Source organism: Streptopelia decaocto (assembly GCF_964273445.1).
Source record: "Streptopelia decaocto genome assembly, chromosome: 1".
Lineage (NCBI taxonomy): Eukaryota > Metazoa > Chordata > Aves > Columbiformes > Columbidae > Streptopelia > Streptopelia decaocto.
Genome location: NC_138663.1, coordinates 45,359,902 through 45,387,768, shown reverse-complemented (window position 1 = coordinate 45,387,768; position 27,867 = coordinate 45,359,902). Strand labels below are relative to the sequence as shown.

Sequence of the window (27,867 nt, the reverse complement as noted above, 5' to 3'; positions counted from 1 at the left end):
AGCTTGAAGGTAAGTTTTTTTAGGAAGCATGGAAGAGTTTCTAAAACACACTTGCCATACCGATAACATCCCTTATATGAATTATATATGGCTTAATAAGAGGTCTGAAGGTACAGTCCAGCACAGGCTGCCACACAGCAGGATGATACTGGTAACCCAACCTCCTCAACAACTTCACTCATTTCAAGATAATATTATCCTCTTTTTTGAATCTTGTTTATAAAGCCATTAATTATTAAAGAATAGAAAGAGTTATTCCAGTTTTCCAAATCAAAAGCTGCTTGTTATGAGGGAGGTAACAGCTGAACCTGAGTTAGTTTCAGCGGGACAGACTGGAAACTGAGTCACCCGATCTGGCCACAGCCATAGGTAAAAGGAACAGACACTTAAACCGTAAACAAAATAATTTCCATTTTATTACTAATGGAAAGATGAACATCACTCATTCTTAAACACATTATTTTTAATTTCTTACTTGTGTCATAGGCAGTGGCATCCAAACCCACATTCATGATTGAGGCTACATTGTCCTTAGTGTTCATAACTAGATTTAATTTGAGGATATGCCAAACTATAGACTTAATCATGAAAGGACAAGAGGAGGTAAAAAGACTTATGAATGTATTATTTTTTTTGAATTTTAAAATCTTAAATATATAGCTTCAAAGAGAATGAAAAACATATACAGTTATATAATCTCCTCTTTTCAGTGCTTTGAACACTCCAAAGCCATCAAAACCAAAAGGAAAGACTCCATCTGATGTCAAATGCACTTAAACCAGCCCTAAAGGTCAAAAAGGAAGTTACGTTTTTTCATTTTATTTATTTATTATTTTTAAGCCCTAAACCATATACCTCCTGATTATTAAGTTCTCTGAAATTCTTAGAACAGAGAAAGCTGGAAGACAGTCGCTGTCACTAAAAAAACCCACTCACCTTTACATTGTGCATGCTCATGATGTTACCACAGTCATCCATGTACTGCTTCAGATCCTTGTCCTGTCAAAACACCACCATCATTGTTCAGTAAAATCGTGGACAATAAATTATGTGAATGTTGTTTGTTAGAACTGAATTAATTGATCAGAAAATTGAGTTTTCTGCAAAATACGTTCAATGTTAAGAAACTCAAAAACCTCAACATGAAGAAAAATGGCTTTCCAGAAGATATAAATGCCCATATTTTCCAGGAAGCTGCATCATCTCAGGCAATATTATTTATCACCTTCTCCTCCATCTTGTGTGTGTCACAGTATTTTATGAAATTGTTATATTCTCCAATTATATTGGAAGTAAAAAATACATTGGAGCTGGGTCTCTTCAGCCTGGAGAAGGCTGAGAGGGGATCTTATCAATGCTTATAAACATCTCAAGGGTGGGTGTCAAGAGGATGGGACCAGACTCCTTTCAGTGGTGCTCAACAATAGGATGAGGGGCAATGGGCACAGACTGAAACACAGGAGGTTCCATCTAACATGAACAGAAACTTCTTCACTTTGAGGGTGATGGAACTCTGGAACAGGCTGCCCAGAGAGGTTATGAAGTCTCCTTCTCTGGAGACATTCAAAACCTGCCTGGACACATTCCTGTGTGATCTGCTCCAGGTGAACCTGCTTTAGCAGGTGGGTTGGACTAAATGATCTCCAGAGGTCCCTTCCAATCCCAACCATTCTGTCATTCTGTGAAGAGTTTTTCTTCATCCCTCTTATCATGCTTATATATTCCAGCATATTATACAAAATGATCATTAGGCAAAGCTTCAGTGAGAAACTGAAAATTCTACAATGCAAGAGGTAAGCAAGTAAGAGATGTAATTGCGGACAATTGCTTGAGAAGATTGTTACAAAAAGTTTGAATATGTGTTTACTTAGAAGTATACTTTCTTCCTTCGTTTGAGTAATAGTGTGATTATCCTTTTTCACAGGTAATGATTCTACTGCAAATGGACAGTCTGCTCAGGTAGATCACCGCTAACTGATATTAATGAAACTCTGAAATGATCAGAAAAGTATACAGTAATTTACAGCAATTTAAGAAGAACTGAATACACTTTTCTCATTTTCACCTGAATGATTCTAGATGCAGGAGAAAACTATAGAACTCCCAGTACTTCTAAAAACAGTATAGAATTTTGTTATGTCTATGTTACTTTGGAACAATAAATCAAATGTAAAGCTCGCTAATTGTTTAAGCGCTTACCAGATATTCAAAAACAAGAGTCAAAGACTTGTCTGTGTGCACAATATCATGTAACGTAACAATATTTGCATGCTTCAGATCCTTTAATAATGACACTGCAAAAGATAATTGTAAGTAAAAAATAAATGAATGTAAAACACCTGAGCCATAAATGCATTTCTAGCAAGTTCACACATATCAACTATTTCTCTTAAATTAAAAAAGCTATTTTTAAGAACATATAGATAAAGTTAGTAAGAACCTCCAAACAGACATTTGAGTAATAAACTGTAAATATTTCCTAAATTACACATTTCAGGCAGTGGTCATCATTTGGCAAGATGTATTCTGAATCCCTGAAAGTTACTCACTAATAATAGTCTAATTCAGTATAAAATCACACATTTACAATGCTGCATTTGAAAACAAAACCACCCTCATACAGTAAATAAGTATGCCTAGACTAAAATTTTCCTCACCAAAACTAATGCCAGTTTAATTAACATCCCATGTAGCCTATGTATTTCCAAGTACCAACAGTACTTTGGTCAAAAAGAAATCCAGAAGTATCTGAAATTCTAAAGGATTAAAACAAAAGTTATCACCTTCTCTTATGGCTGTGCATGGTGCTCCCTCTTCGTGTTCCAGGCGGATTTCTTTCAGGGCTACCAGGTTCTCTGTCAATTTACTTCTCCCCTTATAAACCGTTGCGTAAGTACCCTACAAAATGAAAAAAAGAGAAGGAAACTCTTAGATGATGTTCCTTCATTGAAAAATCAGTCAAAAAAGAAAATATAAACTTCTGCCCGAGGTTCTAATAGGTTTCATTTTGTGTATGAATAGTTTTTACGCTGTCTTCTTTTGATAAATGTAAAGCTACAGAAATATATTGTCTGAACACAGAAGACCCAAGGGATGCGTATGCTTAACAACTCTGAAAATGACATGGAACGCTGTACACCACACAGCTACCAAAGAAGTCAGATCAGTTGACATTAAGTTCACCAAGTTCACTGCTGGGATCATTTACCCCCTTGAAAGTGTCTACTTGATTAAAGCTCAGGTACCTCTACACTGCAGTTATGTTTCTGAAGGCTGCAGACATACTCTTGCATTACTTTTATGAAAACATGTAACTCCTTTTGATAGATTCTTGTCTTTGCTGCATATTTTATATGATAATTCTTTATTGGGGAGGGTAGTTGTCAAAGTTTTGTTTTGGTTGACATAATGAACAGTGAATATTATGAAGCTTGTATATTTTTTTTTTTCTTAGACAAGAAGAGATTCAAAACTCTCAAGGCATGTTACATAAGGACAAGAAATTCTGACAAAACAGCAAAGTAGGTACAACTAATCCCAGCAAATGCAGAGAAGAAGCAACAAAGTTCCAGAAGCTGCCCTAGGTCACAGTACATGCCTGGTGCCTTACGCTGCACTTTGTAAGCAAGTGAGATAATGTATACCTGCAACTACGACCTGATAGCTACTAGATTAACATTCCTCCAAAGATACGCAATGTTATGTCATGTCTAGTGACTCACCTAACAAGTACTAGAGGCAAAATAAAACAATAAATGCCTTTAGAAATGAAAAGGTTGCAAACGGAGGACTAGCTGCAATACTGACAGCAGAGATGCTGAACAGCCCTGCCGACTTCTGCAGTACTCGGTGTGCTCCATTCTGGTGCTCCTTGTCCATTTTTTATCCCATTGGCAAACCTCAATCAAACTAGACAGGGCTGATACATGGCCCCTCCTGAATTCTACCATTTCTCTGGAAGTCAGAGGCTGGGTGAAGGTAGAAAGCTGTATTGCTGCCCTCCCAGAAATAAAAGCAAGCTTAGCATTACATCTTTCCCTTAGCAGCCCTGGCTGGCTGCCCAGCTCAGGCATGAAGGTTTCTCTATGAAAACATGCATGACTCCTATGTGGTCCCTGCAAACGCTGACTTCTTGTCCACCAGGAGTGCTCTGCAACACCCAACCCATGGCAGGAGGGCACCAGACTTAACTAGTTTTATTATCAACAGAATAATTATGTTTATCTGCATACAAATCCAGCCTGTGTAAGAAGGTCACAGCTCATTTGCTAATGGAGTCTTGCTCTTCCCCAGCTCAGTGATGGTTTTGCTGCCCTTTTTTTTTTTTTCTCATAGTATATGCATAGAATATTTGTATGGTTGTGACACTGTTACACATGTTGAATACATTTGGCTTACTGAAAAAATAAATTCAACGGGTCTTTTGAGGGATATGGAGATTTTCAGTTAACACGTATGTAAAACTTCACACAATTGTCATCAAAGCAGTAATCATTTCAAAAGAAAGCCATACATACCTCTCCAAGCTTTTCTAACTTGATATAAGTTTCCATTTTTCCAAATCCAATTTCTGACTGCAGTGAAAAGAAATGCAAAATCAGTCACAGAAACTGAGCACTTTATTTATATATCATTTAATCAGCAAGCTAAACTTTTTTTCCAAAAAATACCTGATAGTACTTGCCTAAACACCACACAATTGTGCTGCTTTAAAAACAATTTAGCATACTGTGATACAAATGCATCCCAGCATCCAAGCCTAATGCTCAGCCTTTTGGGCAGTCTATGTACTGAGGGACACTCAGACCGACACCCCACTTTACCTCCCGCTTAACTCTTCTCCACTCTTCTGATCTGATCACTACTAATGAAGTTGTTATCGTCTAAAGCACAGAAGTAATCTCAAACTATTCCATCCTTTCTCTTCCGTAGCATAACCATATGCTGCTGCTTCTTTCACAGTAGCTTTGATTACTTATTTGCTCTCTACCAATATATATCTAACACGTTTGAACTCAGTTCCAGTTTTCCTCTGCCATTCTGACCTCTCAATGCCTTTTTGTCTAAAACTTTGCCAGTAAAATCCCCAAACATTTTCCCATAACCTTCAGCTTTGTCTCAACAATTTACATTTCATGGCTTACAACTTTAAGTCTTCGTGTATTTAATTTGGATCTACTCACCTTTTTTTGTCCCCAACTCAGCTTTGCAATGCAAGCCAGGAGGGTTTGCCTGCCTATAGTATGCCTTTTTTCTGAAGACTATAAGGTCATTATTCTTTTCACGTTCAAATCCATTGCTACTCTCATATTGGATACGGTTATCTCTTACAGTTACTTTCATGTAAGACCACTTTCAATTACACCAAAGCTTTATATTGTTCTTACAGTGTAAAGAATGCTGAAAGCAGACACGTAAAACATGTCCATTTTTAAATCAACTTAAAAAGTGCATTATAGCCTGTACTCTATCAAAACTAAAAATCCATAGCCTTCATGAGGTTTTGATTTACTGACAACTGAACATGCACTAAGACAAAAAGGCAGGTTTTCTCCCTAGCATCACCTTCTCCTTCCACTTCCCAACATAACTGTCCACTTGCTATTTCTTTCTAAGGAATGACACTTTCACCCCAGATTGGTTTCAGCACTTACATCCACAAGTCTGAAGATGTTGATTTGCTCCTAAAATCCAATGGATATTAAAGCTGTGTATTATTTCATGGTTAACACAGTGTAACAAATACTGCTGACTGTATTAAGATTTGGCAACAATATAATATGAAGGTATACCAAGAAAATTTGGATTGATACTTTATTTTCAGAACACATGCATGAAAATACATCTGAAGTGATTGTAAGATCTTGTCTGTAAAAATATTTGACATATCTAAGAGAAAAAATGGGCACATAATCAGGTTAATGCAGTATGAAGAGTAATTCTGCTTTATTAGTGTTAGAATTGAAATTTTTAAAACTGTATAAGGATACCTTATCATCAAGTACATTTAACAGCTTGTTGAAGCCAAGCTGTTTATCCCAAAATACAAGTAAATACAAGATTATCTGACAAGCCTTATAACTCCAGTCAGATTTTAAACATACCACTGATATAGGTACAATGTTAGTAAAATAAATATTATGTTTCCAAAGTGCATTTTGACCTACTTAAACAAACGTATCTTGAGGTGAGTATTAGACAGTATTAGAAAAATAGGCTGCTTAGTTTACAGGAGAAACTAAAGGAGAACTCATAGCCCTTGGCCTTGCTATTGCCAGACAGTCTGGAATACAACTTAAAAGTCTGATTTCTGAGTAACTTAAATGTTGTTCATCAAGACTAACAAACTTTAAATCTTCTTCAGACAATAAAATCATACAATATTTCCCACAAACAGAGGCCAGATATTCTTCAAGACCTGCCTTTCAATGTGTTTAGTTTTTTAATCACAATTTGATTGCCTATCACTCAGTAGAAAAACTGATTTTTACATTCCTCAAAGTAATATAAATTTCCTTTTTTCCTCAAAATAATTTCTGAACTCTTTTTTTCTGCAATTCACATCTATCTTGACTTACAGAGAAACAATGATGCATCGTATTTATGGTCTCTTACTTTAAATGGCTGGTGCATAAAAGTTACATCTGTGCTACTGCGCATGAATGTACATGTTTACACAAAACAAAATTACCATAAAAGCTAATTTTTTTGGTTGTATTTCAAAGAAATACACCAGACCTAAAGTATAACAAGTCCTCACTTGATACTTTTTATAGCTTTCTTCCTTTGATTCCTACTAAGCCTTGAAAAGAGAGATGCCTTTGAAGCAGAGCACGGTATTCATATATTGTAATTAGAAGTCTGCTAGCAAGCTTTCAACAACAATCTCAGAACAATGAATCCTTGAATTTCTTTTTTTTAAAGGTTAGTTTGAAATCATGAAAGGACAACGCAATAAATGGATGCCTGCATACCCCAGCACTGCTGGCAGGTTTCATTTTGGACTTTTAAGCCCTGACAATGTTTTTACAAGGCAAAAAAAACCAAAACAAGCTTGTAACAGGAAGGTGATTCCACACACCCACCATATTCATTAGAGGGCACTGTTTTTCTGTTTGTCCTCTAGACAGTAAAGAGGCAAGAACTGCTGCTTCTCTCAGGGCTCACTATTGCATGAACAAATGGATTTAGAGATACAGGAAAAATCTCTCCAGCCCCCCAAATTCTATATTCCGATCCTGAACATGTTCTATTGAAAAGGTACTTCACCAGCATCTGAAAGGAAAAGGTTTCGGGAAGTCTATTCCTCAGTTCAATGCTACATCAGTAACTAAGGGGTTAATGAGCTACAAAATTCTGGCACAAATATTTAAGCTTGTTACATTATTATTACTTCCACTGCTTTGATCCAATCTTTTCTTCTTTTAATATTTTTCTTGTAAAAAACGACATGCAGATGAGAGCTTTAGTCTAGCACACTAAATTGCCTTTTTTCAGGGGAAAAATACATGATAAAACTCAAACACTGCTTTGCTACAGACATTATTAATTCAGAAAGAATAAAGGTATTTTGCAGTTAATAAAAGCAATTCACTACATGTACTTTCGTATTTATTTTTCAGCAAATAAACCATTAAATCAAGGAGATAAAGAATAATGTGGATTTCACAAACATATCTCGTTTTTCTCTGAAAATAATTTCTTGCCAATGAATTTCCTCAGGAAGCCAGTAATGGTTTAGCAATTCTTTAAGATCTTGATTAACACTGAGAAATCAGATAGATCAAATTATGATTGAAAGGTAAAGATTCTTGTAAAAATAAGACAATTTTTTTGCACTATTTGAGGGATGTGCATATTTTATATGTGTCCAGGATTTCAAGCATTCACACTCTAATTACAGTGTAGGCACACTTCTGCCATCTCTAAGGAAAGACTTATTTAAAAAAATAAGCCAATATCCTAAAAATTAATAAATCTAAACAAAATAAGTAATATATCTAAACAAAACCCAAACCAACAACAACCAACACCCAAAATAAAAGCCCAAACAAAACCAAAACAAAATACCCAAACAGAAAAAAAACCTCAACACACCCAAACCTCCCTATCCTCTCAACAGCAATCTTGAGAAAGCAAATTTGTTATCAAATAGAAACAGAAGAGTGAGGAGGACCTGCCGTCATACTATGCTGCTTTAGGGCCTTCCTACTCTACCACGTGAGAGCCCCAACCTTGACCTAAGACGACATGGCCTACTTGCTCAAACAGATCATCCCTGCTCTAAAAAGCAAAAGGATTTAAGCATCCACTTTGGGAGATGAGTTTAGCCACTGATTTCAACAGGCCAAGACCTTCCCTGAGCAACAACAAGGCCAAGTTTCCAGAAGAGAAATTAAAGAAAGGGTGAAATTCTTCAGTGGACTTTGACAGAAGTTCAGGACATAATAGCCAAGGTGCTACTGAAGTAGAATCGTACCTATGGTATAGAGACATCTGCACTAAATGAGACCTGAAGTCCCGAGAGGCTGGTTTAGCAAGTCCCGAGAGGCTGGTTTAGCAAGGCAGATGCAATATCAGACTTACTAGGGATGCTCTGCGAGAACGTCGACTCATGGGCTGATCGAATGGCGGGCTGTTAATCTGCAGCTTTTCAAGGTAACCATCAGGTATCCTGATGTCAGCAGGCAGGGACAAGCGCTTGTTCAAATCCTGCAGTAAACAGTGTTAAAAATAGAAGGGTCAGGGACAATTCAGTATTTTCTGAAACATTTTTTAACACCTGTAGTGTTACTGTTGTTACAGTGTTGCTATTTAAAATGGAAATATGTACATGAATGAAAAATAAGTAATTTCACTGAAGTTGTGTTTAAAAATATTCTCTTCTTATAAGACTTCAAATTGCTTAGATAACAGGTTCAAAAATTCAGTGATTTACAAACTCACTACTTTAACAAGAAGAATGAAATATTAAAATGTAATTAACTACCCTGTGGATAAATTTACTGAGTGTACTTAAATATTCATACATCTCTGGAATACCAGAAACTAAAAATTCAGAGCCTGGTTTAATAATTTTTTTCCATATAATAATTAAATTAGTATAACAAGAGATATCCACAATTCAAAATATATCACTCTCCCTTTCTCTAACTACTAAAAGTTATGATTGCTTCAACTTCCATTTTTCCAGTCCTACAGAACAGAATCACTTCATTATTGAGCCAAACTACTACAAACGTTAACATGTTTTTCTATTTCAAGCTCTTTAGCACATGAAAATCAAACTGCCACTATGGATATAAAGTTTTTCCTACATCAGATTCTGTTTTTCACCAGTAAGTTTTTATAACAACAGGTATAATTTCTAAGACAAGAGGGAAATAAAATTTCTTCACCTTTCAATAAAAACAAAGAAAATATTTTTTTTTTCACGGCTGCACATCCTCGTGTATTTTTTTAGTTTGGTTTTAATCTCAAATGTGCCAGAAAATGAAATAGCAAATATTCTCTTAAAGCGGCTTGTCACCCCCCCAGAGATGCAAGAGGAAACATATCCAGACTCACAAAAAATGGGAAGTAATTTCCAGAAGATCAGGAACTGTTTTTCAGTAAAGGCAGTTTATCCAGATACTGAAAATCACATTCAACATCAAACCATACAATCCATGCCCACAGATTCTGCCCTAAAGTTAAGAGGACATCTCTGAAACCACCACTGTTTTCACACTTCTCTCCAGAAGAAGCAGGAAAACTCCAGATTTCTGATGGTGGACCTCAGATTTCATCAATCCTGACCTGAGGGCAGTAACCTCTCCTTCAGGTAACCATATTCCATCTTACATGCCACCTCCAGCTTTGAATTTTGGGCATCCTGAGCTAAGCTAAATACCAACAGCTACCTCCCCCGTTCGGTTCCCCTCAGGCTTGGGCATGTGCTTCTACTTGTATCTTTGCAGCAGCTTTGAACTACTTCAGCATGCTAAATCATGGAGAAACCATCTCATGCGAAGGGAAGAGCTTCCTGCCAGCTTTGTGCTCCAAACAGGTTCAGTGTCAGGTCAGACAAGCTCACAGCCTGAACACAGGGCAGGAGAGGCAGCAGGGCAAGCCCGGGAAGCCAGCAGCTAAATTGGCTTAAGGCTGCCAAAGAACCGGATCATCAGACTTTCCAGGACTTGACATCTTGGTGGAGACCTCACTAAGCTTTCAGTGTTGGTAACGTATGTGAACCATGTACATGAATGATCCCTGCATGTACCTGGAGCTGAGCAAAAAATATCAGTTTACAATATATATTAAACAAATGAAAAATTTTGGGCACCAACTGAAGCATAGGAGGTTCCATCTAAACATGAGGAGAAACTTCTCTATTTTGAGGATGCCAGAGCACTGGAACAGGCTGCCCAGGGGGGTTGTGGAGTCTCCTCTGAAGACATTCAAAACCCACCTGGGCATATTCCTGTGCGATCTGCTCTGGGTAAACCTGCTATGGCAGGTGGGTTGGACTAGATGATCTCCAGAGGTCCCTTCCAACCCCAACCATTTTGTGATTCTGTAATGTAATCTGGCAATTAATTCAATTTCAGGTAAAACCGAAGTGCTAATGTATATCCCCCAAATGACTGACCTACATATGGTATTCACCAGATACGGTCAGAAATATTTGGAGAGATGATGACAAAGCTTCAACTTCTGGCAGCCGACCCTCCTGTTTTCCCTATGCTCCTCACACCTCCCTCCTTAGGTATGGAGCACAAAGTCTGCCAGCTTCTACTTTGCTGCCCAACATCAGCTTCTTTGCATAGCTGGAAAAATCAGTGTCTGTATTTCTTATTTTTGTACAGAAATTTAAAATTGCCTTTAAACAAAAGAAGTACTGTTCACAAAATGGCAGCTTTGGCCAGCATTTGAAGTTCAATTAAAAGAAAACAAAAGGATTCCTTAGTTTTGGCAGCCTCCAATTTCTTCACTAATTTTCAATGTTGGTATTTCAAATTTTTCAAAATATTGGCAATTTTAAACTGTCTGTGTGGTTTTCAGGAGAGTGGAGGAACTAATTAATTATAACACCAGCCTGCAGTAACCCCTTCAGTAAAGCAGTATTTTCCGCTAAAGCATTTTCCTTCTTTATGATAGGCTCTGCTAATGCCATTTTTGTCACAGACAACTCAAATTTAGTGAAGTTAGAGTCCTCTCTTTTTGAAAAGAGAAATGCCTCTCCCCTACTGAAGAGAGCTTCAGATTATTATAAATAATTTCAGCCTATAATTTATTTCATTCTTCAGAAAACTCAGATAGCCCATGAAACCTATAGCACAAAAGAAAGATCTCCACATTGCCTTAAAGAAAGCAGCTTTGCCACCTCACTGCATCAGGAAACCATGGAATTGTTGGAACAAGACAGGGATGGCAAGAAGAGGACTAGCATCGGTCTCTGCTCCACCTTCCCATTGTAATCCCAGATCAACAGTGGGGCAATATCCTGACTTTCTTTCTCTCACTGCTTAAGAACATAAAGCAGAAATTTGACAAATTCCAAGACAGCAGAAAAAAAAGAGCATTAAGCTCTTTTCAAGATAACTTCCCGAACATAGTAGATATCATCATTATCCCATATACCCTGTGGCAAAATAGCTTTATCCTGTTCCTATCTATTATCTATGGCACAGAAACCTGATGTAAGTGCTCTCCTCTTACCGACCCATAGTGCTTGTTTGACAACAAGTATCTTAACAGTGTGTTTATAGGGATACTGAAACCACGGACCGCAACCCGAAGGCCTCATGAAACACCAAGTGGACTGTACTCCAGAGCCCTCCATCTCTCTGTGCTCTCCTCCCACAGCGCTCATCCTTGGGGCAGCCAAAGCGGTGCCTCCCACCCATCTCCACAGCCTCGACACAGCATTTCCAAGCACAGAGAGTTGGTGGGTATGGAGGAGGAAGGAAGAAAACGCAGCCTTGAAGCTGCGATGGCAATTTGAAAACTATGCGATTAACTGTGCACAGTGCCTGCCATCAATAACAATGTACCTTTTCAAATGGAGAGAAAGGGAAGCAAAACATGTTTAAGATGCTTTATGGATGCCAAGGATTCATTATTTTGGAGTCCTGCTACCATAAAAACTGGAGATAACAATACTTTAGGTACCAGAAAATATTATAATGGGAGCAGGTTGTAATTCTATTACAGAATTCCCTTTCCTTCATTCCCAAAAGCTCTGCCGATGCCACTTTTGCAACAGGCAATTGCAACCCCCCCATGACTTACTTCAGCGACCCATGTGACATCCTCAGTTTTAAACCAAGCTTAAGCTGTAAACTTAGTATCTGGTGCTAACACAGTGCTCTACAGTGCATAATACAGATACTGTCTTAACATAAGTACTTCCTGACACAAAGGCCAAAATCTATTCCAGCTTGGGGAAAAACCCTACAAACAATAGTCTACTTAAATGTGCAACAACTGTTCCCCTGCCTCACCCCTACTGTCTGTCCTTAAAAGAAAACAACACACAACACAACCTGAGGGGAAAAGAAGGGAGAATTTTTTTCAGGATTGTTGTATCTGTTTTTAATGTAATTACTTACGTGTGTAATATAATGGACAATATATGACAGTGAACACTCTTCCCCCCCCCCCGCCCCCCTCAAAAATGTGTATTTAGTGCTGAAAGCCTCAATTTTTGTCATGTAAATAAAATCAAAACACTATCCATTCTCCTTAACTTCTCAGAGCTGAAGAAAGTTTATTTTCTAAGAGGAAAACATAATGATTTCATGGAAACTGCAGCACGTACCTTATAGATTCTTCCTCTTGATGATCTACACTACTTCCCTGCTTGCAATACACTCACGTATACTTGGTTCTGTTGAAATATCAGCCAAGTCAAGGCTTCTTTTTTAAAGCCATATATTAAAATTGTTACCTACCAGCCTTTTATGACATCAATATTTGAAAGATTACATATAAAGTTACATATATAAAGTCACATATAAAAACTCTTCTTTGTATTATAATTATCCTTTACCTAACTGCCTAAAATAGGGAAAATTAAAGAAAATCATTTAGACCACAGATACCTGAAAGACAGAAATTATTGTTTTGTTTGCCTCTACCACCTTTATTTCTCCCAGTTTTTGCCATAATTGAGCCAACCACTTCTTGGGAAAAGAAAGCAACCATAATTAAATGCTATACGGCAACACGAAAGGCAATTCATCAGATGCGCACGAGAGAAATAAGCACGATGTTTCCTACAGGCTGAATAGAAAAACCAAAAACTAAAATTACAACAGTCTGACACAGCTGAAAAAGCCAGTTAATTTAAATGGGATTATGCTAAAAAGGAAAACAAGAACCCTACCACACACCGAACAATTTTGAGCCTTCAGTGTTCAGGCCGGGCTGTCCGCTGATGCTGGGGGAGCCTGTTCAGCTGAGGGCAGCCTGGGACCTGTCCCCGCTGCGGGCTGACCCCGCGGGGCGAACAGCTGAGCCCATGGGACGCAGAGAAGATGGAAGGACTGCGAGGAGACTTGTGGTTGGACGTAATGACAGTTTCACAGGGAGAGCAAAGGCCGTGTGCTGAAGCGGAAAAGGAACTGACTCAGTGCGTCCCGCCGGCAGGCAGGTGTCCAGCTGTGTCCCGGAACACTGGACCCCAGCACACCTGGCTTTGGCCTGGGACAGGAGAATAAACACCACAGACACAAATGTCCCCAGCTTCTCCTCCTTCCCCCCAGCTTTTATTGTCAAGCTCCATGTCAGGTGGCACAGAACAGCTTTTTCACAGAATGAAGAGGGTTGGAAGGGACCTCTGGAGATCATCTGCTAAAGCAGGTTCACCTGGAGCAGATCACACAGGAATGTGTCCAGGCAGGTTTTGAATGTCTCCAGAGAAGAAGACTCCACAGCCTCTCTGGGCAGCCTGTTCCAGTGCTCTGGCACCCTCCAAGTAAATAAGTTTCTCCTCGTATTCAGATGGAACCTCCTATGTTTCTATCTGTGCCCATTGCCCCTCATTCTATCACTGGGCATCACTAAAATGAGTCTGGTCCCGTCCTCTTGACACCCACCCTTGAGATGTTTATAAACATCAATAAGATCCCCTCTCAGCCTTCTCCAGGCTGAACAGACCCAGCTCTCTCAGTCTCTCCTCATAAGAAAGGTGCTCCAGACCCCTCATCATCTTCGTAGCTGGCTGCTGGACTCCTTCCAGTAATTCCTTGTCCTTCTTACACTGGTGAGCCCAGAACTGGACACAGCTCTCCAGATGTGGCCTCTCCAGGGCAGAGCAGAGGGGGACCTGCTGGTCACACTCTTTCTAATGCATCCCAGGATACCACTGGCCACCCTGGCCACAAGGACACATTGCTGGCTCATGGTCAACCTGTTGTCTACCAGGACTCCCGGGTCCCTCTCTGCAATGTGGCTTTCTAGCAGGTTAACCCCTAACCTGTACTGGTATATGGGCCAGTTCAGGTCAGCTGTCAAGTCTGGGGGACATAACCCATCTCCCCGCTGGTGCTGAGAAGCCTTCATGGAGTGGAGGCTCTGGTCAAGCCCTGGCCTTGGCGTGTGGAGCCTGGAGTTGCATGTTGGACACAGTCACCATCTCTGCTCCCTCAAGCTGCTGGGGCAGCCACCCCACTGCAACCTCAATATTGCTGCTCCAGTGTAGCAAAACCTGCACTCCTGAAGCCCACGGCTTGCTCGTGGCTTTGGCATGATGCCAGGCTGGAGTGCCAAGTAGGGAACAGGGATTTTTCACAATTTCTAATTCTCCTAAACCTCTGTGGAATTCCATGAAACAACAAAAAAGACACTTTTGGGACACAGGACTTTATCCACACTAATTTAAATGACCAACTGAATCTAATGACATGCTAGTATTTCTCAGAAAAAAAGAAAACTAAAAACAACCTTAAAGTAAGGCATATGACTAAAACCAAGAAACCTTTTATAATGGAAATTATTAGCTGGCTGTTAAAAACTGTAGGCTGTTACCAAGATCCTGCTACAATGCTTTTGAAAGAAGTAATAAGGCAAGATGTAAAATTAATGGCAGGATTGGTTATTTTCCCTATGCCCTTTAAGTTCTGATATTTAAGATTTCAAGCTTGTCAACACTATAAGGTTAAATGTCCATTTTTAACACTATTTAATTTTGCATCCCTCTATGAATATTTAAAATTTTTCTTTCATTTTTTAAAGTCAGTAAAGTAGAGCAACTCCCTATGTTATCTTCTGTATCCTTTTTTAAACATAACAGGTGTGTGAGTGGTGTACACAGACCTTCAACTATGCACAGGGAATTTGGTTGCATTCCTTTGTAACTCCAACAAGCAGAGGTTCACTGGAATGCAAAACTTGAGCTTCCAGGGACAACAAAGTGCTGCAGGTAGAATAAACTAGCTTTTAGAAAATTAAAATGATAGTATTTTCTTGATGTAATTTTCAATTTATTTTTCCAAATGAGGTGTGATTTATGAAAAAGCATAACATTTTCTAGTTTGGTTCTTTTATGCCTATCTTTAGGGTCAAATTGCAAGGAAATACCAGTATTCAGTAAACACCATACTGCTAAATGTTCAAATGCCTGCATTTAACTATATGTTGCTTAATGAGCTCGGTTTTGATCCAGTTCCAGAACATATTCTGAAGAACATATTCAGGCACCAGTTGCTTCGCTTTGGTAGCTAGAATGCTCATGGCATTTCCCCCCTCCCCTACATCTTAAAACCACATTTTCTATCTTCATGTGCAATGCTTATTCTCAGTCTTGCTTTATTACTGGCTAAGAAATGCATACTATTTTTATAATATGCCTGAAATAAGAATCACATTTGTCCTACTCTGCTTAATGGCAGATAAACATGTAAGCACTTGTGACACTAATATCACTTTGTTTCCTGTGGAGATACACTACCCAACTCCTGCTTATCTTTACTATCTGTTCCTAATGCTGGCTACAGCAAATGCTCTGACAAGAGCTACACTTTGTTGTGCCTTTTCTTTCGCCTGGTGTTCATCCAACTGTGCTGCTGTAACTTGATGTGTATGTTCTGTCTACCACTGACTACTTAATGCTTGGGCACAAGAAAAGGAGGCAGGTGTTTCAACTTAAAACCTGCAGGTCATCTGAGCCAAGTTTAATTAATGTTATAAGTAAACAAACATGCCTTAAAAACAAAACAAAACACAACCCCCCCTCCCCCCCCCCCCAACAAATACCAAAATAACCCCCCCCAAAACATCTCATGTTTTCCACACATACTTGGAAGTAAAAAAAAAAAACAAAATAACCACATTTTTTATTTCTTCACTTCTGGTCCCATTTTGTATGGCCTAAAATACTGTTGCAAATATTAGCTTCTTGACTTGTCACACACAGTAATTAATTCACAAGAGTTTAACACTGTAATTTTGTTACCACAATCTGTTTTTCACATCTGACTTTCAAACATCTCTATTCCTTTGCTAACTACACTTTTTCTGATTTCCTATTCTCCATTACACAAGTTTACAAGCTAATTCCTCTTTCTAATTGCTTGTCTTGGCCCATATGATATTCTTTAGTGCCGCAGTGCGACACTTTTCAGAAAATTTCGTTCCTGGTCAACAGATCAATTTTCACGTAAGCCCTTTCAAAAAAGTACATTTTCTCACAGAATGAACCTACCCTTATTTGTGAAAGCAACACTCTTAACTCTTCACACTTCAAATCAAATATTAAAATCAACTTCTGTTTTTCTTTAACTCATGATTTATTTTTTTTGCCAAGACACAGTAGATACAATCACAGAATGAATTACAGAATGGCTGGCGTTGGAAGGGACCTCTGGGGATCATCCAGTCCAACCCACCTGCTAAAGCAGGTTCACCTGGAGTAGATTCCACAGACTTCAGTAAATTTCACTGAAGTAAAATAAAGATGATTCTAACTCAGGATGTAGAATGTTAACAAAGCTCTAAAAAAGAAGCCATTTGAGCTAGTCACACTTCTTAGTCTGTCTTCTGATGACTAAAGTCATTATGTCTTTGATTATATAGCACATTTAGATAATAAACACTAATATTTTGCACAAACCAATACAACAATCATCAAAAATATAAAAATAAACAAACTGAAAATTGCCCTACGGAAGGATTTGTTGAGGTGTTCCTGAGTCCAATCCTTATTATGCTACAAAAAGCAGAAAAACTTCAGACTATTTCTATTTTTATCCTTTAATGAATGTGCCAACTTGCAGGCTGTTTCTTTCTCGCTGGAGTAGCACTAATAAATACTTCCCAAATCTACTGGGCTACACATGCCATTGATCTTTTAACTGCTGGGCTGTTTGAGGCTGTCGCTCCACTCACAACTGCAGCAAGAGAAGAAAGGTTCGAGCTCCTGCAGTGAAGCAGGAGGCACAAGAAAAGGCAATCCTGTAGTACCAAGTGACTCACCAGAAAGACCATGAAAGCCTCAGCCTCAGTTGACTATTCCTGGAATGTTTCATTTAGCTAATCTAACAGCCGACTACCTCCAAACCCAGTATTTTGTTGCCTGCGGCCAGATGTTCCCATCACTTCTTGGAGGAGAACATCTCAGCTCATGACACAGCAGTGTGGGGTAAGAAGGTCAACTGGTAGAAAGCTATCAACTATTCCTTCAAAACAAAGTGAATAATTTATCTGTTGATGCAAGTTTAGGAGAGGTGAAGGAAGTCGGCTCTGTCAGGAGCAGGTAGTCAGTGGATGACACAGACTATACTGCCAAGATGCATCTTTATATAGCAATCCTTACTGCTTTGGTTGTGCAGTTGACTGACAGGTCACATTTCCAGACCAACCATTACTTAAGGTACGTACTTACTACATGGCAGAAGACAACAAGCTTTCCACCTCTCCCTGAAATTTTATCTTTTAAGAGTAAATATTGTTAAATTCCATCAATAAAATTTTGTTACAGCCTCACAAAGAACTGTTCTTCTGAGTCTACAGCCATCAGTCTGACAGCCCAAACAACCCACTATAGATCAAATGGAAATGCTTTGCTCTCTTGTGCAAGCTTCGGTCTGAATTAGTCTTCTCACCAGCTTTAGCAAATACCAGCGAGACATGTCAGCTGCGACCACAAGCTGTTCACTAATAAGTCATAGTGGTTTTGTTCACTAGAGAATGCTTTAAGAGATCTAAAATGCTACATCATATAACCCTCTATGCAACACAGTTCAACTTCACAACATGCTTACTATTAAAAAAAAAATCAACTTTTAATAGTATTCTTTCCTTGTGTATTTTAAATATAAATGTGTATTATGTGCTACTTCAAAATACAGAAACAAATTGAAAACATTTGCTTATGCCAATGAGAATGTAAGCATTCTAATATACAACCTTATATGTGTGTATTTACTGTACCATTTTAGTATCAAATACCATGTGGAGTTTTTTTCTGAAGGTTGCCTTACTAAATTTCAGTGCATTTTTGTCAAATGACAGCACAGTTGAAGCCAACTGGATCCTCTACAGAATTATGACATACAGCAAGACTGCCAGAGGCAAAAGCAAACAGAAAAAAAAAATAACCACCCTAAATCAGCAAATATATTTATAGAGAATTTTGTTGTTACAGCCCTGCAGACCTCCAAGGTCTTGAAGCAAAACACCAGCATACACATCCATCAAAAGAAACCTATAGCATCCTTGCAGCATGCTATTTTAACATCTTTATAAATAAGGCCCTATTACTGCAACCAAAACCACTATTTTAACAGCTGGTATGATTTACCTATACCAGTTTTTCTATTGGGTATATAAACCCACCACACCATTCCCCCACTCGCCTGATCAGCTGTGATGCAGAACATGCATTTTTTTCTGCCTTCTGCAGAATGGTTTACACCTGACTACCACATTTTTCCTTTACACTTGAATGTTGTTATTATTATTATCATTCTACTGAAAACATTAAATCCAATGAATTTATTATTATTCTGTTAAATTTGAGGAAAGAGTCATCAAAGAACTCTTTCTTCTGTTAGAAGTAATAGTGAAAATACAATCTGAAGACTCATCTACTGCTACCTCTCACTCCACAAATCCATGCTGGTTTTCAGCCAGTCTACCGAAATGCAACACAATTAAAGAAAGTATCGATTTTGAGCACTGAATCAGGTGGCTTGTATTTGAGACAGAAATGACCCCAAATATGGAATTCATTAATTGATTAAATAAAGGGTTTTTTTCCAATATGCTAATCAAATCAAGCACACAAAGTATCTTCAGGGATTTTATCAAGAGATTGAGTCCACAGGCTATTTCAGACCCTGGAGAAATACCAATGACAACAGCTATTGCATGTTCTCTGCACCTTTGCACAGTTTGTCAGATTTAACGTTGAGATACTAGGAGAAGACACGGAGACAAGTGTAATCAATGACATATTGATATTACTAAGAATCCTAAGGTTTAATCTCCATGCGTGGACTAGGAGTCACATTTTCCCAGCTTATCTACCAGTATTAATCAACAAAGCAAGGACTTTACTGCCAGGAGTTCAAGAAAGCTATCGCCAATATTTGCAGTAGCTATGGCCATTCAAATAAAAATGTATTTTTTAAAAAGCACAGAAACCAGAAGTGCAAGCAGATAGCTTTGCTTCCATTTACTCTGGCACAACAAAAAACTTACGATAAGAAACCTCATCTCTTTTCAGGAATATCTGTAAAAATGAGTATTTTTGCACCCACAAAATTAGTATTACAGTTGAATAGAAAGGACTTTTTCATATAAGCAGTCAAAAATATGAATAATTTCCTCAAAATACTTTTAATAAGAATTTTAATTTCATAGGTATGGTGTTCAGACTACTGACTAGCTGAATAAAAACTGCTCTTTCCTTCTTCTCCCACTCCCACCCCCGACAGTTCTTTTATTTAATTCCTATCTCCCAGCAGCTTTAAGGTGAAAGGCTGAAACTGTTCAGCACAAATACAGGATTCAGAAACTGCATTCCAGAAGTTCCTATTCACAACCAATGAAACCAAACTAAAACTAAACAAATAGATGTGACACATAAAACCATTCTTCAAAAATCTGAGAAAGGGGAAATGAAACTCAAATCTGAGACATTACTTTCTTTTCATCAAGGGTATAAACACACACAAAAAATTGTGACAAATTATGTCAGAAATACTTCAAAATTCTTCTTGGGTGTTGCTTTGTTATTATTTTATTGCATTCTCAGAGAACCTGTAAGGAAGTGAACTTAGTATAAGGAAAAATAAGAAAAATAATAATAACCATAAAAAGATCATGCCTGATTTTGTTTGCCTGGCTAAATTATCACCTAACAAGATCCCATTCTACGGCATCAGCCTCTTAAGATAAACCCAGCTGAAATCCAAGGTCTGATGGCTGTCTGACTCAGTGGTAGGTGCTGGGCAGTAAGAGATGCTAATTAAGCAACCTCTGCCTTATTTGCTGCTCCTTCCTGATTTTTAAACATAGATCTCTCTATGTTTTCATCAGCTTCTCTAGAGGAGTACTAGGAGAAATTGCCCAAAAGAAAAAGATAGCTTACAAGAAGAATGAGGTGGAGAGAAAGGGAACTGGAAAAAACACCACGAGAAACAAAACAGAACCTATCACTGCACAAATGCAAGCCTGGACCCTTAAACCAGCTCTCTGTAATGTTAATCACTAACTTGAAACATTCACATCAACACAAAGCTGCAAGTACCAAAGAGAAAGTCCCACGAAGAAACTGGCTAATTCAAAATAAACCAGCCTCTTGAATATGGATACTGAAAATCTGACCTTCCTGGACAGGACGATGAGGCTGGAGTGCAGTGTAAGAAACCGCATCCAAGTACTAACTTCCCATCTTCTGCGTTCCAGTGATTACTAGAGATGCGTTTTGTAGATGGCTGAACACATCCAAAGCGATAGCAGACTACTCTTAAACGAAACTTAAAAGGAAAAACCAAGTTATGAAGAAGCAAAAGCAAAAAAGCAGATCTTCCATCCTTACAGAAAGGGTACTGCCTGGTGTGGTAGCTTCTCTAAGAGAAGTAGCATTTGCAAGTGCAATACAAGAACTTTAGCATCTGCATTACAAAGGTTGCTAACAGAAGAGAAAAAAAACAAACCAAAACAAATTGCTGATAACATTACCCCTAGAAAATCTAGTAAAAGGCAGGCTTAAGAAATCTGTCTGTTATCCAGGCTGAAATTATTTTTCTTGTGCAGTGCCAGTTTTCTTCTGTAGAAGAAATGAAAGTCTGCTAATTGAATACATCAAAAGCAGGTCCATCAGTTTTGACAAAACCATACTAGCAATTTAGAACATGCACCTGTGTTTCTAGAAGAGGGATTTCAAAAACATCAAGCTTCATGTAAACTTGAAAGCAGAACTCTACAAAAATAACTGCATATTTTCTAGCGTAACCCTGCAAAAGGTTGAGACAGCTGCTGACCGTGACTGAAGGGAGACAATACAGCAATCCCTGAAAATCAAATATCCTTGATGGTATTCGGCCTCATTTTTTTTTCTATCTGGTACTGAAATCTTCTGGTAGGTGACCACAGGCTCAGATTCAAAGAAGAGAGAATCAGAAAAGCTATGCATTCTCGGGAGATGCAAAGAAGGAAATCAGACAACATCCAGTAAGTAAAAAGACGGTTGCCAAGCACAGAAGGAAGGGGGAAGGCAGAACTTCTACTCAGAGAATGCTCTGTGTGGTAAGGCCTGCTGGGGATCCAAGGGAACCGCTTGAGCGGCAAGAGACATAGGTCTGAAAGTTCAGGCTGTTCTTGATACAATGCTTCCTACCTCCAGAATTAACCACAGGAGAATATACTGTACTGCCTCTTGCTGAAAGCCTGGGTCAGTACTGCCATCCAGTCTGCTGGTCACGAATGGGAACAGTTTACTGGAGCCAAGAGTGCCCTATTTGCACATGTGAATGAGGATCTAGGAACCACATTCTAATTTGAAGCCTACAGACAGAAAGTCTTAGCACTACATCAGTTGAAAACATCAATTAATTTTGTTGGGCTTTCCCTGGAAACAAAAGAAGCCTGAACTACTCAGGCTGTGTCAAGACCCCCAAAGCAGTCACACCCCTGGTAAAGGTGGAGCTCACCAAATACTTCTTTCTTATCTATGTTCTTTGTTTCGGAGGGTGACCTGTACAACTCACACACGACTAGCAGATCACTTCATAGCCTACGTAATTTCTCTCTGTTCAACTAAAAGCACTCACCCCGCAGCTAATCCTCTCAGGGGAGAATTACACCCTACAGCAGTGTGGCAGGAGCAGCCTGATCTGGAACACGCTCCTGTCACTAATGTGACAGTCAGACGGATAAGAACTGTTTCTCAGGATAAAATATCTGGGAAACAGGCTGGTGAACAGCGGGTTATGGCCCTCCGCCAGTTCACATGGAAAGACAGCTTACAGACCTTGGACTTCTGGGAAAGGGAAACAGATGTTTCAATTTGCACAGACACTATCTCCCTATTTTATATCCACCACAGTTCTTAATGAAGCATTTGCTATCCAGTACATGGGCACAAGGCCTCCAGTGAACACTTATGGCTTGAAACATGAATTTATATATATGTATTCCTGCCCATGTCGTCTTTTCCAGCAAATCAAAGTGAAAATGCTTTAAGGTATAACTCCATGATCTGGAGAACTGTTTCTCATTACATGATGAAGCACCTGCACTTAAAATACTGACACAGATGTATTCATTCTTAGGCTCTACTGCTTCTGGCACTGGAAAAAAAAGATTCCATACATCTGTTTTGATAAACAGTTTTACTGATTTACTAAGTAATCATTAATATTAGCATGAGATTAGTAGACATTTTAATTAAAACCTAACAGCTGTTGGAAGCCAAATTCCTCACACAATGGATGTTCGCACATCAGCATGGTTCCTGAATGAGGGGAAGGAAGGAGAAAAAAAAAAAAGGGCAACTGCTTTCTGGACCATTTGTAGCCTGTGGATTACAGGCAAAATAAACTTTATCTAGGCAACACAATGAGATTCTGGTATTTTCTCTTTGTTTTCTAAGCACACAAAAACAATGAACAATCATTTCAAAAAAAATATCTAGTCCCACAACTGCAGTGTTGTCGAATTCAGAAGCATATGTGTTATCATCTCCCTGTCTGTAACAGTCACGCTGGCCTAAATTCTATGTCATCTGGGGGGAGATGACAGATTGAAAGTCGGTATCTCCATAGCTGCTACTGTGGATGGGAAGTTTCAGCCCAGCAAATTTTTCACTGTGGAGCAGGAATATCTAAAATGCTTCATATTTAGGTTACACTGCAGTATGATGATTTCCTATCTAAACCAGATCAACTTAAGGTTATGAAATTTCCACTTTCTATTGGTATGGAGATTCTGCTACAACAAACACATTTTTCAGCTCCGTCTCCATTGTCTATTTTGCACTTCTCTATCTTCTATGATATCTCTACATGAAAATTTTAGAAACATTGAGTTTTCTTTCCCAACAAAATCTTTCATATACTCTGGACAAGAGAATATGTCTGGTCTTCCATACGTTACAATTTTATTTGTAGCTCTGAATTATTTAATGATTACAGAAAAAGCAGCTTTATTTTATGATTCACTGCAGTGGGAATGGACACTAAGAATCAAAATATATATTCTAAGGTACGTAACATCCCAGGAATACAAATATTCAGTATCGGTAATTGGCATTTTGAATAAATAATGCATGTTTTTAGCAAGGATTTTGTTTTTTAATGGGCTGCTAATTTTCAGAATTCTAGAGGAAGTTCAAGCTGAGCATGAAAAAGTTGGCTATATATTCAAAGTTATTAGAGGTTAAAAGAACGGTTCCAAGGTTTCTGCTTTACCTGATTAGTTACCTTGAAAACAAACCCAGACTTCTGTCAATTCAGCACAGAAAAACAAACGAGAAATTATGTACAAAAATATTACAAATACAGTGAACACTGGCCAAACTAAATACAAAAAAGCATGTACTCACAGTGTGACAGGCACACTCATCTTAATGTGGAGGAACGAGGAATATTGCTTTATTGGGTTTATTCAGCTTTGTCTAGTTATCAAATAGATTCTACAATGGATTTCAAGTGTGGCTACTGACTTCAGCAAACTACAGCAAAAACCTACTATCACACACACACTAATTCACTCCGACCTGTACATATACAGCTATAACTCACCTTAAATGACTATAAATGGAATACGGCCTCAGGCTACGCAATGATGTCTAGAGACGACAGATCCCCACAAACCAGCAAATTAAAACTGAAATAACAGAAACTTACTTGACAAGAAAGACTGTTTGTTTATTTATTTATTTATTTTTTAATTATCAAATTACTACTCCTGAACCAGCCAACTCCATGGCAGAAGTCACCCAAGGCATGTAGGTAAGATTTCATACAAGAGGAAACCTTTTTTTGGTTCCCTCAAAGGCCACAGAAGTAAGTGATACCACTCCATGAACAGCAAAACCAGTGAAATCTGGATTTTAGTATGTACGTATGTATGTATGTAAGTATGCATGTTTTCCGTGGGTGCACGTCTTGAGACTCAACTCAGATGTCGATACTGTGGCGTTTAATAAAGACTGTGTCTTTCCCGGCAGTGGATGCATTAGCAATCTCTCATGATGCAGAGCTTTTTTTTCACAGAAATTAATAGAAAATTAGCATCTGAGATTTCTATCCATCTGTCAAAACTGACAGAAAATGACTCATGGGAAAAATAGGGGGAGGAAAAGACAGGCAGACAATGTAATCACTTAAGGCCTTTCCACTTAGGAAATAAGAAAGTCGACTGAAAAGATTATGATTAGAGAGGTATTTTAACCAAAGCTACCAAGATTGTTATAGCTATTTTTTTTCCTCTGGAATGCACAAACAGGTAAAAATCCCGCCTACTAAAGTACTTCCAAGAAGTAAACATAAGCCAAACAGAAATATCTCTCAATTACAGCATTCTTGAAATTCAGAAGTGAGAGTGTTCGTAGACATTAGCTTGAAACCTTACTGGAGAAGTCATCCTATGAACACTGAAGCTATTTAGGTAAAACATTAGAATTCTCACAGAATATACATGAATAGCTGCCAAGAAATTATTGCTCTCATTGACTGAGCCAGTCAATGAAGAAATAATGTTAATTTCAACTCGCAGAAACAAGCATTCAGAATTTGGAGAAAAATGTCAAAATTAGCAATGGTTAAACAAAACTTAAACAAAAGCTTCCCAAAGCCTCTTAAATAGTCATATTAGAATTGTTTCACAACTAAAGAGGCCAATGAAAAGATGTTTTGATTTGACACCTTCTGAAAAAATGCACAGAAATTGCCTGAACTTCAGTGACTATTCCTGAGTTCTTTTGGAATTTCCTTTAGAGTTTCTTAAATCCTAATCTAAAAGAGATTTTTTTAATGGTTCTGAGCTGCCTCTGAAAGACTTGACACATTTCCATTTCAGTTTGTTAATTTCACTATATATCACTGATTTCTTTCTTTCCTGTTCTAAATGTACATTTCAAAATGTGGGGGAAACAAACAATGAGCAAAAAGTAAATAATCCTTTTAAATAATTTCCTTGATTTTCAGTTTTTCCAGCATACATTCTGACATGCCGGTTTTCAGATACTTTTTTTTTTTTTTCCTTAATTTAAGCATCCTGCAATAAATCAACAGACCCACCTTAGTTCTCCCAAGTAAATGGTTTAACAGTCTTTATAACAAACCTGAGATTAACACACAAATTTAGGAATTTGGGAACAAAACCTCCCAGGCACAAGAAGCAACATAAATCATTAATACATCTAATTCACAAGTTCTTGGAACCGTATCAGCATTACATGCTTGGAGTCTTGGAATTCCAAGCATAACGGAACGCCTCACAAATAAAAAATTTTTGGCACATACACCCTACTCTAATTTATCCAGATCTGCTTCCCCAATCCTGTATTTGATAACAGGCATTGAATGAAGATGTAAAAATCATACAAACTGCGCGTATCGGTATGTGTACTACAAAATGTTCCGTGCTTCTGTAACAAAGGCATTCTAACTGTAACTTTTGTACACTCAAGAAACAGGGAAATGTTCTGTTTTTCTTCACCAAGGGAAATGACAACAAAGCAAGCACAAGGGTGGCTAGTATTCATAATGAGACTCATAAATAAAGGAAATTATGTGCACAGTTATTCGTAAGGTACTTTTCCTCCTTTTGTTTACCATCCTGTAAAGTTCCGTTCATTAAAAAACAGGAAGAGAGGGAAAGGCTGAAGCATTCAGGACCATTGCTGCTGCAGCATTAGTTTTACAAAGATTAGAAAACAGTCTTCAGTGAAAAATGACTAAAAAGTCTATCTTCTTCAATATACTCAGTGAATTACACAGAATGCGCCGAAAAGAAATTCAGATGCTACACTTAAATTCTTCCCAAGAAACCAAATTTCAACATATATTTAGATTTTCAAAATTAACCACTCATAAACTATGCAACATAATAATCTGATTTCTGTGTGACAAATGGAGACAAATTAAGTTAATATTAAAATGATGCTCCCTGCATGGAATATATGTCAGAGTAGTTACAGTTAATTGAGAGGACAAGCAGTTAAAATGAACAATTAAAGCAACCCTCAAGTCTCTGGTCAATTTAAATGATCCTTATATGAAAAGCAAATTACCTCCATTGAGATTCGCCTGTGTATCCGGTTTCTGAGACAAACACCAGTGGGAGACTGAACTTCATCAGATGACGTTCCAGAAGCTTGGTCACTTTCACCATCTGACCCCATTTTCAGATTTTCATGAACAATATCTTAAAAATAATCCAAAGCATTGAGAACAGTTAACCAGTATTCCACAAAACATCTCTCTTGTACAGATGGAAAACAACCGTATCATTACTGTGGACTGGGTTTTATGGCAGGGAAAGACTCATCACGGTCATGATGTACTTTGCATAGTCTTCATACACCTTTTATGGCTCAGGAATCACACAATGAACAGGATTACTTTATCGGACTTCTACACAAACTTTATCATTATTTTTCTTTTTGTGCTTTACAGCAGAACTCAGTTTCCCAAAACAAAAGACAGACAGTCCAAACCGAATTTTAATTCCCATAAGCCACCTTCCCCTCATGGCTTCAATTCCTGGACTCCCTCAATACCTCTTCTCTTTTAGCTGCTCTTGGATATAAAACATTAGCATTTTCAAATCAGAGTACCTGATGTTAGCAACCTAGACATATCTCGGGGAAACTTAAAAAAACCTGAGAGGTATAGGCATTATTTTCAGAAATATCAACTATGGAAACTTCAGTTATAAAAACCACTGGTGTGCACGTGTGGAGGAAGGGGACGTATTCTGACCATCTAAACGCAGGCCTACAACATGCAAGCGGATTCAGCATCGGACCTGGTATTTAGGAGCAATTAAGTGAAATCTGTGACCTTATGGAGGAATTGAGGTAACAAACTGCCTGAGTTGTTATATATGGTGTTGCAGGCTCTTCATGTCAACTGAAATTGGTACTTCTAACACAATCTGGTAGATTCCTCCACACAAAAGCACTTCCGTATATTATGTATATACATACATGTTACTTTTAAGCACCCCAAGATCTTCCAGACTTTGGAAGACACCATAATGAACGAACATCAAGGTGGTGTCAATAATAGCACAAAGAGTCAAACAACTTGCAAAAGGACACACAATGGGAAACGGGTCATACAGGCAATTCATTGTGAGTAATGCTTCACCATCACCTCTGAAATATTTAAACTCCAAATTACTGTAGAGATTATATACCTACAAATA

General features: G+C 38.1%; 1 protein-coding gene across 3 annotated transcripts in view; it reads right to left on the bottom strand.

Moving 5' to 3' along the window:
• CDK17 (cyclin dependent kinase 17) overlaps positions 1 to 27,867 on the bottom strand; it is a 95,349-nt gene that overhangs the window by 8,660 nt on the left and 58,822 nt on the right. For all 3 annotated transcript variants that reach the window (XM_082059161.1, XM_082059163.1, XM_082059162.1), the window contains 6 exons: positions 26,729 to 26,862; positions 8,587 to 8,712; positions 4,518 to 4,574; positions 2,784 to 2,898; positions 2,200 to 2,294; positions 937 to 999 (listed from right to left, as the gene is read on the bottom strand). In XM_082059161.1, coding sequence (XP_081915287.1) covers positions 937 to 999; positions 2,200 to 2,294; positions 2,784 to 2,898; positions 4,518 to 4,574; positions 8,587 to 8,712; positions 26,729 to 26,862 — 590 coding nt within the window. The remainder of the gene's footprint in view (positions 1 to 936; positions 1,000 to 2,199; positions 2,295 to 2,783; positions 2,899 to 4,517; positions 4,575 to 8,586; positions 8,713 to 26,728; positions 26,863 to 27,867) is intronic.